Raw genomic sequence first — 14497 nt, forward strand, 5'->3', positions numbered from 1 at the left:
CATCTTGCTTATTTGGAGTCGGGTTAATCCCCGCCTCAAAGGATTACGGCTCATTCTACTAGGTCAGTTTCTACTTCCTGGACTTTTAAGAATGAAGCTTCTGTTGATCAGATTTGCAAAGCAACAACTTGGTCTTCTTTGCATACTGTTACTAAATTCTACCATTTTGATGTTTTCTCTTCTTCAGAAGCAGTTTTTGGTAGAATAGTACTTCAGGCATCTGTTTCAGTTTGATTCTTCTGCTTATAACTTCAGTTTTTTTCATTATAAAAATTGAAACTTTTGATTTGGGTAGTGGATTAAGTTTTCAGCGGAATTGGCTGTCTTTATTTTATCCCTCCCTCTCTAGTGACTCTTGCGTGGAAGTTCCACATCTTGGGTATCTGCTATCCCATACGTCACTAGCTCATGGACTCTTGCTAATTACATAAAAGAAAACATAATTTATGTAAGAACTTACCTGATAAATTCATTTCTTTCATATTAGCAAGAGTCCATGAGGCCCACCATTTTTGTGGTGGTTATGATTTTTTTGTATAAAGCACAATTATTCCAATTCCTTATTTTTGATGCTTTCGCTCCTTTCTTATCACCCCACTTCTTGGCTATTCGTTAAACTGAATTGTGGGTGTGGTGAGGGGTGTATTTATAGGCATTTTAAGGTTTGGGAAACTTTGCCCCTCCTGGTAGGAATGTATATCCCATACGTCACTAGCTCATGGACTCTTGCTAATATGAAAGAAATTAATTTATCAGCTAAGTTCTTACATAAATTATGTTTTTAAAAATTCGCCACTCATCACACTGGGGACAATGGCTACAGTGATAAATTCTAAGAGACAATTTTGCAAAAAAACAAGTAAGTTGTTTGCTGTTTTGTTTTGTTTGTTTTTTACACAATCTTTTTCTTTTTATGTTTTCATTTTATTTAACATATTTGTTTTTACCAAAGAAATTAAAGAAATAATTTTAAACATTGGAAAGTAATTTCTAAACCTTTATGTAGTGAATATAATTTTTCCCTCCATTTATAATACTTTATTATAGTCATATGGTTTGTAGGTTAAGGTACAAAAGTGCACATTTCACCCACAGAAGAAAAGATTCTTTCAGAAACAATTTTAGCAGAAAATGAAAAAAAAATGTTACACGTCTAGCGAAGTTACACTTTGTAATAGTCTTTGATAAAAAGTAAAGGTAACATGATTATCTTCCTGCTATGCACTCAGATACATACATATGATCAATCAATCATCACTTTACCTCTTTTGCCAACTTCTGCCCTTGTTCCATAGATATAGGTTTTTCTTTCACATCATTTAGTTTTGCAAGGGTTTTGGGATCATCTCTGAGGTCAATCTGCAACTCATAAAAATGAAAACGAGTTTTTGAGAGAGTGATTCCTTCCTGTTATATGAATGTAGCTAAAAAAATGCCAAAATATTTTTGTTATAACAAAACTTCTCTATGAAACACCTTAAAGGCACAGGAAAGCAAAATTAAACGTGATGGATAGTGCCTACAATTCCTAATTTACTTCTGTTATTAAATTTAACTCCTTTCCATTACAGCCTATTTAGATAGGCTTATGGGTGTGCATGTCTTGAGCACAATTTAGAACATTGTTACACACACTGCTGGCATTTAGTGCTCAAGACACGTGCTCCAGTATGTTCTTGTGGAATTTATTTACAAGAAATGAAGAGTAATTCAAATTATTTTTACAATCGGCCTATCCAGCAGAATGAAACAACTTTCCTATTTGTCCTTGACATTTATAAATGCTAAAGGGTTTCAGATGTCAGGAAAGACAGACAATTCTGTCATAAGAGGGAAGTGTTACAATACATCTAGACTGGCAATTACAGACCTCATACACAAAAAATATAGTTTTCAGTAAACCCAAAACAGAATCATACTATTCCATTGTTTACCTCATAATGATTTACATGGATGGTGCTGTAGTATTAAAGGGACATAAGAGTGCCAGAAGAAAATGCTCTTTGTTAGAGCATTTTATTATTGCATTTTCTTTCATAAAGATGGTGAGAGTCCATGAGCCATTACTAGGAATTCAACTCCTGGCCACTAGGAGGCGGCAAATATTCCCAAAACTTTGAAAGCACATAACCCCGGTTTTTGCCTCTACAGGAGGAAGGTGAAGGTTTTAGATGCTCCAGATTCTTCTTTGAGAGGGGTCCTCAGACCATTTTGAGGCCCAATTTTCCCCTCAGAGAGCTATTACTTAGAGACAGAGAGAAGTATGAAGTATTGGGCAGTGACATAATCACTCCCAGTGAGGACTTAGTCACAATCCTGCCACAGGTGTTGCTGGGACCAGTCATTTAGCCTCCTGTTGTCGTCGATCCTCTGCTGTAACATGCTTAGCACTGGATGGGCTCTCTACTGGAAGCAGTCATTTGTGCAGCTGGTAAGCACAGTGGAGTGAGTGCAAGGTACATATTGTATAGTACTTTATAGCCAGGGGACAATTTAATGTACAGACACTACCAATTTTTCTCTACACTTACTACCTTTTAATCCAGCTGTACTGTATGGAGAACATATGGGGACATTAGAGATTCTCTTAGAAACTTTATTATATTTGAGTCTGGATATGTATTTTTCTCTTGTAAGGTGTATCCAGTCCACGGATCATCCATTACTTGTGGGATATTCTCCTTCCCAACAGGAAGCTGCAAGAGGATCACCCACAGCAGAGCTGTCTATATAGCTCCTCCCCTAACTGCCACCCCCAGTCATTCTCTTGCAGCTCTCGACAAGCATGGAAGCAGTTAGAGAGATGTGGTGTATTTTAGTTGTTTTTTCTTCAATTCAAAAGTTTGTTATTTTTAAATGGTACCGGAGTTGTACTATTTTGGTCTCAGGCAGAAAATAGAAGAAGAGTCTGCCTGTGGTCTCTAATGATCTTAGCAGGTTGTAACTAAGATCCATTGCTGTTCTCACACATAACTGAAGAGAGAGGTAACTTCAGCTTGGGGAATGGCCTGCAGGGTATCCTGCTATGAGGTATGTGCAGTCTAAATTTTTCTAGAGAAATGTATATGCTAGAAAATTCTGTTGATACCAGATTTATACCGGATTTATTTAAGGTAAGCCTGATTACAGTGATTTAATAACGACTAGTAGTAGAGGTAACACTCTTATTATTTTTTCACATTACTGAAATATAAAACGTTTGCTGGGAGTGCTTAAACGTTTTTTATATGCTTTCTGGTGATAAACTTTATTGGGGCCCAGTTTTTTTCCACATGGCTGGGTAAAATTTGCCTAGGATAATTTTGTTAGGCCTCTCACTGTGTAGACAGGAAGTGAGAGGGGACTAATTTCGCGCCTAGATGCGCATTAACTTTTGCAGACTGAGACATCCAGTTTTCCTGAAGGAGTTCCCTGAATGCTTAGGACCTCTCTAAAGGGTTTTGGTGCTTTCCAAAATTGTTTGTATGGCAAGGTAGGGCCACAGCAGAGCTGTGGCAGTTGGTTGTGACTGTTAAAAAAACGTCTATTTCGTTTTTTTTGATCCGTTTTTTAAACTAAGGGGTTAATCATCCATTTGCAAGTGGGTGCAATGCTCTGTTAGCCTATTATACACACTGTAAAAATTTCGTTTGATTTACTGCTTTTTTTTCCACTGTTTTTCAAATTCTGACCTTTTTTATTTCTCTTAAAGGCACAGTACCGTTTTTATTTTTTGCTTGTTAACTTTCTGTAAAGTGTTTTCCAAGCTTGCTGGTCTCATTGCTAGTCTGTTTAAACATGTCTGACATAGAGGAAACTCCTTGTTCATTATGTTTAGAAGCCATGGTGGAACCCCCTATTAGAATGTGTACCAAATGTACTGATTTCACTTTAAGTTATAAAGACTATATTCTGCCTTTAAAAGATTTGACACCAGAGGAATCTGACAAGGGGGAAGTTATGCCGACTAACTCGCCCCACGTGTCAGAGCCTTTGACTCCCGCTCAAGGGACTCGCGCTCAAGAGGCGCCAAGTACATCTAGCGAGCCCATGGCGTTTACTTTACAAGACATGGCGGCAGTCATGGATAATACACTGTCAGCGGTATTATCCAGACTACCTGGGTTACGAGGAAAGCGAGACAGCTCTGGGGTTAGAAGGAATACAGAGCACTCTGACGCTTTAGTAGCTATGTCTGATACCCCCTCACAATATGCAGAAGCTGAGGAAGGAGAGCTTCTTTCTGTGGGTGATGTTTCTGACTCAGGGAAGATGATTCAACCTGATTCTGATATGGCAAAATTTAAAATTAAGCTTGAACACCTCCGCGTGTTGCTCAGGGAGGTTTTAGCTACTCTGAATGACTGACACCATTGCAGTGCCAGAGAAATTGTGCAGATTTGATAAATACTATGCAGTGCCTGTTTTCACTGATGTTTTTCCAATACCTAAAAGGTTTTCAGAAATTATTACTAAGGAATGGGATAGACCAGGTGTACCGTTCTCTCCCCCTCCTATTTTTAAGAAATTGTTTCCAATAGATGCCGCCACACGGGACTTATGGCAGACGGTCCCTAAGGTGGAGGGAGCAGTTTCTACCCTAGCTAAGCGTACTACTATCCCCGTCGAGGACAGTTGTGCTTTCTTAGATCCAATGGATAAAAAGTTAGAGGGTTACCTTAAGAAAATGTTTATTCAACAAGGTTTTATTCTACAACTTCTTGCATGCATAGCCCCACTCACTGCTGCGGCGGCTTTCTGGTTTGAGTCTCTGGAAGAGGCTTTACAGGTAGAGACTCCATTGGACGATATACTTGACAAGCTTAGAGCACTTAAGCTAGCCAATTCATTTGTTTCTGATGCCATTGTTCATTTGACTAAACTAACGGCTAAGAATTCTGGTTTTGCTATTCAGGCGCTATGGCTTAAATCATGGTCAGCTGACGTTACTTCAAAGTCTAAGCTTCTTAATATTCCCTTCAAGGGGCATACCCTATTCGGGCCTGGTTTGAAGGAGATCATTTCTGATATCACGGGAGGGAAAGGACATGCCCTCCCTCAGGACAGGTCTAATAAATCAAGGACCAAACAGACTAATTTTTGTGCCTTTCGAAACTTTAAAACGAGCGCGGCATCAACTTCCTCTAATACAAGAGGGAACTTTTGCCCAGTCCAAGTCGGTCTGGAGACCTAACCAGGCTTGGAGCAAAGGTAAGCAGGCCAAAAAGCCTGTTGCTGTCTCTAAGACAGCATGAAGGATTGGCCCCCGATCCGGTAACGGATCTAGTAGGGGGCAGACTTTCTCTCTTCACCCAGGCTTGGGCAAGAGATGTCCAGGATCCCTGGGCGTTGGAAATTGTATCCCAGGGATATCTTCTGGACTTCAAAGCTTCCCCTCCAAAAGGGAGATTTCACCTTTCACAATTATCTGCAAACCAGATAAAGAGAGAGGCATTCTTACATTGTGTTCAAGACCTCCAATTTATGGGAGTGATCCACCCAGTTCCAAAGGAGGAACAGGGACAAGGCTTCTATTCAAATCTGTTTGTGGTTCCCAAGAAAGAGGGAACCTTCAGACCAATCTTAGATCTCAAGATCCTAAACAAATTTCTCAGGGTCCCATCATTCAAGATGGAGACTATTCGTACCATTCTACCTATGATCCAGGAGGGTCATTCCGATACACAAAGATCATCATCGGTTTCTCAGGTTTGCCTTCCTGGACAGGCATTACCAGTTTGTAGCTCTTCCCTTTGGGTTAGCTACAGCTCCAAGAATCTTTACGAAGGTTCTGGGGTCACTTCTGGCGGTCCTAAGGCCGCGGGGCATAGCAGTGGCCCCTTATTTAGACGACATTGATACAGGCGTCAAATTTCCAAATTGCCAAGTCTCATACGGACATAGTTCTGGCATTTCTGAGATCGCACGGGTGGAAAGTGAACGAAGAGAAGAATTCTCTATCCCCTCTCACAAGAGTTTCCTTTCTGGGAACTCTGATAGATTCTGTAGAAATGAGGATTTACCTGACAGAGACCAGGTTATCCAAACTTCTAAATTCTTGCCGTGTTCTTTATTCTACTTCTCGCCCTTCAGTGGCTCAGTGTATGGAAGTAATCGGCTTAATGGTAGCGGCAATGGACATAGTGCCGTTTGCCCGCGTACATCTCAGACCGCTGCAACTCTGCATGCTCAGTCAGTGGAATGGGGATTACACAGATTTTTCCCCTCTTCTAAATCTGGATCAAGAGACCAGGGATTCTCTTCTCTGGTGGCTATCTCGGGTCCATCTGTCCAAAGGTATGACCTTTCGCAGGCCAGATTGGACAATAGTAACGACAGATGCCAGCCTTCTAGGCTGGGGGGCAGTCTGGAACTCCCTGAAGGCTCAGGGATCGTGGACTCAGGAGGAGACCCTCCTTCCAATAAACATTCTGGAACTAAGAGCGATATTCAATGCTCTTCAGGCTTGGCCTCAGCTAGCGACAATGAGGTTCATCAGATTTCAGTCGGACAACATCACGACTGTGGCTTACATCAACCATCAAGTGGGAACAAGGAGTTCCCTAGCGATGTTGGAAGTTTCAAAGATAATTCGTTGGGCAGAGATTCACTCTTGCCACCTATCAGCTATCCATATCCCAGGTGTAGAGAACTGGGAGGCGGATTTTCTAAGTCGACAGACTTTTCATCCGGGGGAGTGGGAACTCCATCCGGAGGTGTTTGCACAATTGGTTCAACGTTGGGGCGAACCAGAACTGGATCTCATGGTGTCTCGCCAGAACGCCAAACTTCCTTGTTACGGATCCAGGCCCAGGGATCCCAAGGTAACGCTGATAGATGCTCTAGCAGCACCTTGGTCCTTCAACCTGGCTTATGTGTTTCCACCGTTAAATCTGCTCCCTCGTCTGATTGCCAAAATCAAGCAGGAGAGAGCATCAGTGATTTTGATAGCACCTGCGTGGCCACGCAGGACTTAGTATGCAGATCTGGTGGACATGTCATTCCTTCCACCATGGACTCTGCCTCTGAGACAGGACCTTCTACTTCAGGGTCCTTTCAACCATCCAAATCTAATTTCTCTGAGACTGACTGCCTGGAGATTGAACGCTTGATTTTATCAAAGCGTGGCTTCTCCGAGTCAGTTATTGATACCTTAATTCAGGCACGAAAGCCTGTCACCAGGAAAATCTATCATAAGATATGGCATAAATATCTTTATTGGTGTGAATCCAAGGGTTTCTCCAAGAAGGATTGGAAAAGGGATTGTCAGCTAGTTCCTTAAAGGGACAGATTTCTGCTCTGTCTATTCTTTTGCACAAGCGTCTGGCGGATGTTCCAGACGTTCAGGCGTTTTGTCAGGCTTTAGTTAGAATCAAGCCTGTGTTTAAACCAGTTGCTCCGCCATGGAGTTTAAATTTGGTTCTTAAAGTTCTCCAAGGGGTTCCGTTTGAACCTCTTCATTCCATAGATATCAAGTTTTTGTCTTGGAAAGTTCTGTTTTTGGTAGCTATTTCCTCGGCTCGTAGAGTTTCCGAGTTATCGGCCTTACAGTGTGATTCCCCTTATCTGATCTTCCATGCAGATAAGGTAGTTTTGCGTACCAAACCTGGGTTTTTACCTAAGGTGGTATCTAATAAGAATATCAATCAGGAGATTGTTGTTCCGTCATTGTGTCCTAATCCTTCTTCAAAGAAGGAACGTCTATTACACAATCTTGAAGTGGTTTGTGCTTTAAAGTTTTATTTACAAGCTACTAAAGATTTTCGTCAAACATCTGCTTTGTTTGTTGTCTACTCTGGACAGAGGAGAGGCCAAAAGGCTTTCGCAACTTCTCTTTCGTTTTGGCTAAGAAGTATAATACGCTTAGCTTATGAGACTGCTGTCCAGCAGCCTCCTGAAAGGATTACAGCTCATTCTACTAGAGCTGTGGCTTCCACATGGGCTTTTAAAAATGAGGCTTCTGTTGAACAGATTTGCAAGGCAGTCTTCGCTTCATACTTTTTCAAAGATTAATAAATTTGATACTTTTGCTTCTTCGGAGGCTATTTTTGGGAGAAAGGTTTTACAGGCAGTGGTACCTTCCGTTTAAGTGCCTGCTTTGTCCCTCCCTTCATCCGTGTACTTTAGCTTTGGTATTGGTATCCCACAAGTAATGGATGATCCGTGGACTGGATACACCTTACAAGAGAAAACATAATTTATGCTTACCTGATAAATTTATTTCTCTTGTGGTGTATCCAGTCCACGGCCCGCCCTGTCATTTTAAGGCAGGTATATTTTATTTTTCAACTACAGTCACCACTGCACCCTATGGTTTCTCCTTTCTCTTGCTTGTCTTCGGTCGAATGACTGGAGGTGTCAGTTAGGGGAGGAGCTATATAGACAGCTCTGCTGTGGGTGATCCTCTTGCAGCTTCCTGTTGGGAAGGAGAATATCCCACAAGTAATGGATGATCCGTGGACTGGATATACCACAAGAGAAATAAATTTATCAGGTAAGCATAAATTGTTTTTTTGGCGATTTATACATTTTAAAAGGGACACTGAACCCAAATTTTTTCTTTCGTGATTCAGATAGAGCAAGCAATTTTAAGTAACTTTCTAATTTACTCCTATTATCAATTTTTCTTCGTTCTCTTGCTATCTTTATTTGATAAAGGCATCTAAGCTTTTTGGGTTTAGAACTCTGGACAGCACTTTATTGGTGGATGATTTATCCACCAATCAGCAAGAACAACCCAGGTTCACCAAAAAGGGACCGGCATCTAAACTTACATTCTTGCATTTCAAATAAAGATACCAAGAGAAAGAAGAAAATTTGATAATAGGAGTAAATTAGAAAGTTGCTTAAAATGTCATGCTCTATCTGAATTACGAAAGAAAAAAATTGGGTTCAGTGTCCCTTTAAGCATTTTAGTTATTTTGCTAGCACTATGAAAGCATGCACTTTTACTGTTGGCACACACTGCTTTTTTGCACTATTTTATCAATTCTAGTTTTGCTCGTGCAATACTGGTAGTTTTTTCTAGCATCGCTCTCCGACAACGTGATCATTATATTAGCATTCAACACTTTATATGTATATGAGATAATTTTTATTACTGATCATTTTATATTCTTCAATCGTTTTATTAGCTGTAATTTTATGTTTAAGGATTTTATTCAAAGGGAGACGTCCCAGTCTTTTATATATATTGTGAACATATGGTGAATAAATGTAATTTCTGCTCTATACTTTTAATACCTTGCACTATAATTTTTGCATTATACTTTTAATACTTCTGCATTTATTTTTAGACAACTGATATATTTGATATCTTAAGCTTTTGGTAGCGTCCTCTAAATACTTGTAATTTCCTTTTCTAGTTCTTTGAGTGACAGAAAGTCTTTGATAGCCTCAGGAGACTATTTCTTGCACTTTGCCCCTTTACAGGTGAGGTCCGTATCACTGATCGTGGCAAAGTCTTTAGTAATTGTTGAAACATAGAAAGCGATGGAGGCCTCTCAGGATTTCAGGATAAGGTTTTTCATGGTCCATCTCAAAAACATTGCTGCTTATAATATACCACAAAAATAAAATTTTGGACTGATAAGAGGAGCATTTCTCAAACTTCACAAAGAAGCTGTACTCTCAGAGAGTTTGTAGAACCAGCCTAGTGTGGCAGAAAATAATGATGTCATCCAAGTATATAATAGTGAATCTGTTTAAGAAATCACAGAAAATCTCATTCATAAAACCCTGGAAGACAGCAGAGGCATTACCAGATACTGGTAATGCCCATACCTGGTGTTGAACGCTGTCTTCCATTCGTCACCCTCTGATATGGATGAGGCTGTAGGCACCTTGTAGGTCTAATTTAGCAAGAGAAGCTGCTCCTTTGAGCCAGCTAATAATTTAGGGATTAGGAGCAAAGGATAAGAGGTTTTAATTGTGATGTGATTTAGTTCACAATAGTTAATGTAGGATCTCAACCCACCATCTTTTTTGTTCACAAAGAAGAATCCTGCTCCAGCAGGCGAAGGAGGAGGTCTGGCCAGGTTATCTTGGATGTATTCTTCTAGATCCTTTTGTTCAGGGTAAGAAAGAGGGTATGTTCTTCCCTTAGGAAGTGGGGCCCTGGGATACTGGTCAATTGGACAGTCAAAAGACCTGTGAGGAGGCAGTACCTCCGCTCTCTTCTTAGAGAAGACATCCCAAAATCCAGATATTCTTTAGTCAAACCATATAGAGTCTTGAATACAGCAATTTGATGACACAGATGACCAGTCAAATGTGGGGTTATAAAGCTACAACCATGGTAAACCCATGATAATAGGGCAAAATTAAACTGAATGAGTAAAGTCTCTGTGCCAATTATTCCGGTGCTTAATGGCTGACCAGACAAAGTAGACTCTCTAAGGAAGGGTTGTGTGATGCATAGGAATGCTGTTTTTCTTTGCAAAAGCAACATCTAAGAATACACCAGAATCTATTAATGCTGTAGCATAGATGGCATGCAACTCAATAGTAAACTCCACAGGAATCATGATATTGGGAGGAAAACACAATGTGTTCTAGTTCTGCTCCTCCACACAGAGAGACCTGTCCTTTTCCCGGACAGGAAGGGCAGTTTTTAATTAGATGTCTGTTGTGAACACAGTGTAAACAAAATCATAATGCTTGTCTTCTAGATTTCTCTGGTTCCGGGCAGTTATATTGCACGCACCTCATTCGCTCCTCCACAGTGGGTGCAGAAAAAGCCTCAGGAGTCGAGAGAAGATTGGAACAGTGAGATGTAAAGTGGAGTAGTAGTCCGTTCATTCTATGACCTTCTCCTAATGCACATGTCGCACATCCAAACAGATACACAACTCAAACTCTTCAATGGATTTAGACACCTCACAGTAAACAAATTCATCCTTGATTCTTTCGGACAAACCCTTTCTGAAAGCAGCTCATAAAACACCTTGATCCCAATTAATCTCTGCAGCAAAAGTTCTGAAGCCCAATGCATACTGCGCCACAGTAAGAGATCCTTGCTGTAAATCCAGGAGGTGAGATTTAGAGGCAGCCCTTCTTCCTGTCTGCAGGGCAATCAGGAACTGCTCAGAATCATTCAAAATAGGATCCTCTCACTCATGGGACACCCATGCCAGTGCCTTACCCTTCAATAGAGATATAACAAAGGTAACTTGTGCAGAGGTATAGAAGGTATGAGGATTGTTCTTGAAATGGAGATTCAAATCCTCTACAAGCATTCAGATCACCACCAAACTTTTCAGGCAAAGATAACTTGGGTTGCTGACTAATCTTCTCTTCCAGACTCTGAAGAAGAGCGGCATCAGCTCCTATCAGCTGTACCTGATGGGTGAATGCAGTAAACACTTCAGCCTGGTCCAAAGACCTGGCCCATTTATGTAACATCACCACTGTCACCAAAGCAGACAGATTCACCCTCCCTAACATCTGGCTTCTAGTCAGCATCAGGTGGAGGGATTCCTTAAAGGGATGATTCAGATAGAGCATGCAATTTTAAGCAACGTTATAATTTACTCCCATTAATTTTTCTTTGTTCACCTGGTATCTTTATTTAAAAAAGCAGAACTATAAGCTTAAGCTTAGGAGTCAGCCCATTTTTGGTTCAGACCCCTGGGCAGCACTTGCTGATTGGTGGCTACAACAAAAGGACAAAGTCAAAACTAGCTCTTAGATAAAAAGCACAAGTAGCACCTAAAGAGAGCAACCAACCAGCATGCCGGAGACCTATGCTTGATCCCAGGGTGTGACACTTCCTCTACAAAGTCAGCATGTAGGGGGGGCACTCCGATCCTGATTCCTTTCTGGTGGCGGGCAGGTTACGCCTTTTGTTTTTGGAAGGCCTGGTCTCAGTCTGTTCAAGATCTTTGGGTTCAAAATTCAGAATGGATTTTAGATCAAGGCCTCCCAGGGAAAGGTTTCTTCCCTCATTTCCCAAAAGACCCTGTAAAAGTCCAAGCCCTTTTCCAATGTGTTTAGGATTTTGTACTCCTAGGAGTAAAAAGTTCTAGTTCCCATATCAGAACAAGGCCAGGTTTTTATTTCAACTTGTTCGTGGGAATCTTCAGTCCTGTTCCAGATTTGAAACTTTAAACAAGTTTCTCAGGTTTCATACCTTTAAAATTGAAACAATTTGGACAATTCTGCCTCTTGTTAGCAGGGACATTATATGTCCATAATAGACTTGCAAAATGTTTATTTTCATATTTCTATCCACAAGGTTCATCTTCAGAACAACAATTTTCATTTGTTGCTCTTCCATTTGGTCTGGCTACTGCTCCCATGATTTTTACAAAAGGATTTTTTGAAGGGTTCTGGGAACTCTAAGAGTTAAAGGTATTTTGGTGGCTCCTTACATGGATAACATCTTGGTACAAGCTTCACCTTTACCAGAATCTCATTCCAACAATATTTTGTGGATTCTTTGCCAACATGATTGGAGAATCAATGTTCCAAAGTGTTCTTTTTCTTCAGTCCAGAGTCTCTTTCCTTGGAAGCATTACAGACTCAATGATAATGAGATTTTTTTTTATAGTATCCAAGGAGATCTAAACTTACAAACAGTATGCTAAATTTCAGTCAATTTTTAACCCTAGAGTAGTCTTATGTATGGAAGTTTTAGGTCCGATGATTGCAGTATCAGATGCTATTGTATTTGCTTGGTTTTGTATGAGACCTTTTCAACTTTGTATGCTAGGTCAAAGGATCCTTCAGGATTTCACAACAAAATAATCTCTATCATGATGGATAGATTACCAGTCCTTTATGTCAATTATGAATCAGGAACTTAGTTCCCTAGTGATGAAGGAAGTTTCTCAAATTTTAACTTGGGCAGAGAACAATCGCTACACAATTTATGCAATTCCTATGTGTGTTATTTTGGAAGTAGATTGTTTCATTTGGCATTACCTTCATCCTGGGGTATGGTATTTACATCTAGAAATTTTTTAATTAGATTGTAATTCAATGAGGTACAATTCTAGCATTATAAATATATTAGAACTGTTATATTCTATACATCAATGTAAAAAAAAAGCAATTTTATTTGGAGGAGGTGTTCCCAGATTCGTTCTTTTAACTTATGTGATGTTTGGCCAACATGCTGCAAGCCACATGAATAGTAAGAACAAACATTATGCAAACTTGAAGTTCACATATAAATACAGTAGAACTAGTATCCAATTTTTAGACCTTAATACAGTAGTTAATAAAGGAAACATTGATACTTTAACATATTTTAAAAAGGTAGATTGTAATACTTTACCACATACACACAGCAGCGCTCCTAAGGCAGAAGTATGATGTTTACTCAATTTGAATATCATGTATAACAAATGCTCAAATATAAAATATCCACTGCCAATTGTGACTATAGATCAATCACAGCAAATAAACTGAAATCAAGTAAAATACTTTGTATCCGTAATGCCAATTGTGACTATAGATCAATCACAGCAAAAAATAAAAAATACTTAGTGTCCTTAGGTTACATGTGAGTCCCAATGCATTCAGTATTTTACGTGTGTTGCATGTAAATTACACTGTTGAAATAGTCTACTCGGGAGTAGATGAAACACGTCCAGTGAAAGGCAAGGAGAGAGGAAAATTGCCACTGCCAGATTCAGGTGTGTGGGAACCGTTGGGAGTACAAGCACAGAGATGCACTCAAGCTTTACATCTCTAAGGAACGGGAGATATATCCAGCAGTCAGGGGAAATAAAAGGCTCATTCGGGTCCAGAGACTGTCCTTGATTCAAGGCATTTTAGTACCGTACTTCTAGTAAGTGCATTTATGTGTAATATTGAAGTTTTGTAATAAATGGATAACATGAGTCATGGGTGCGCTTTTTCCCATTTGTTCTATTCCAGCAGTACATTGTAATAATTACATCCATTAGTCCAGTTGCCGCCACAATAGGTGGAAATCCAATATCCCCATAGGACAACTAGTTTGTATAAGAAAGAATTGTTCTAGTGATAGTAAACTTCTCAAAAATAGATTCATTGAACGAGGCTATGATGAATGTAATATTGACCAAACAATAAACAGAGTTAAACAAATTGACAGAAGCACTCTTTTTGAATAGAATTATAAAAAAGGTTGAAAATGATAACAAATGTGAATGTACCAATGATCATTGAATACAGTGAAAATAGATACATTATGGAAAAGATCATTAAAATAAACATTTGGTATCTGTTAAAAAAGGATATCATTGGTGAAAAATGATCAGATAAACCACAAATTATATATAAAAAAAACTTGAAATTTATCATCTATTTTGGCCCCTAGCATACCCAATTCTAAAAGTAAAAATAATCTGTGTGAAATAAATCTAAGTGGCAAAAAACTCAACTTCCATATAAAGCATGTAGACATGGTATGAAATCTAACACTTTTGTCTCTAAAAGCCACAAAGAAGACATTTAAAATAAAAGAGATGATATACAATGCAATGATAAGGGCATAATCTGATAGAATGTTGGTGTGGCTTTCAGTATG

At 39.5% G+C, this 14497-nt stretch overlaps 1 protein-coding gene across 1 annotated transcript in view; it reads right to left on the minus strand.

Moving 5' to 3' along the window:
* Positions 1–14497, minus strand: part of RHOQ (ras homolog family member Q) — a 123796-nt gene that overhangs the window by 16314 nt on the left and 92985 nt on the right. The window contains exon 4 of the mRNA XM_053712253.1: positions 1264–1359. Within this exon, the coding sequence (XP_053568228.1) occupies positions 1264–1359 (96 nt within the window). The remainder of the gene's footprint in view (positions 1–1263; positions 1360–14497) is intronic.

The sequence above is a fragment of the Bombina bombina genome, chromosome 4 (assembly GCF_027579735.1).
Source record: "Bombina bombina isolate aBomBom1 chromosome 4, aBomBom1.pri, whole genome shotgun sequence".
NCBI classification, from domain to species: domain Eukaryota; kingdom Metazoa; phylum Chordata; class Amphibia; order Anura; family Bombinatoridae; genus Bombina; species Bombina bombina.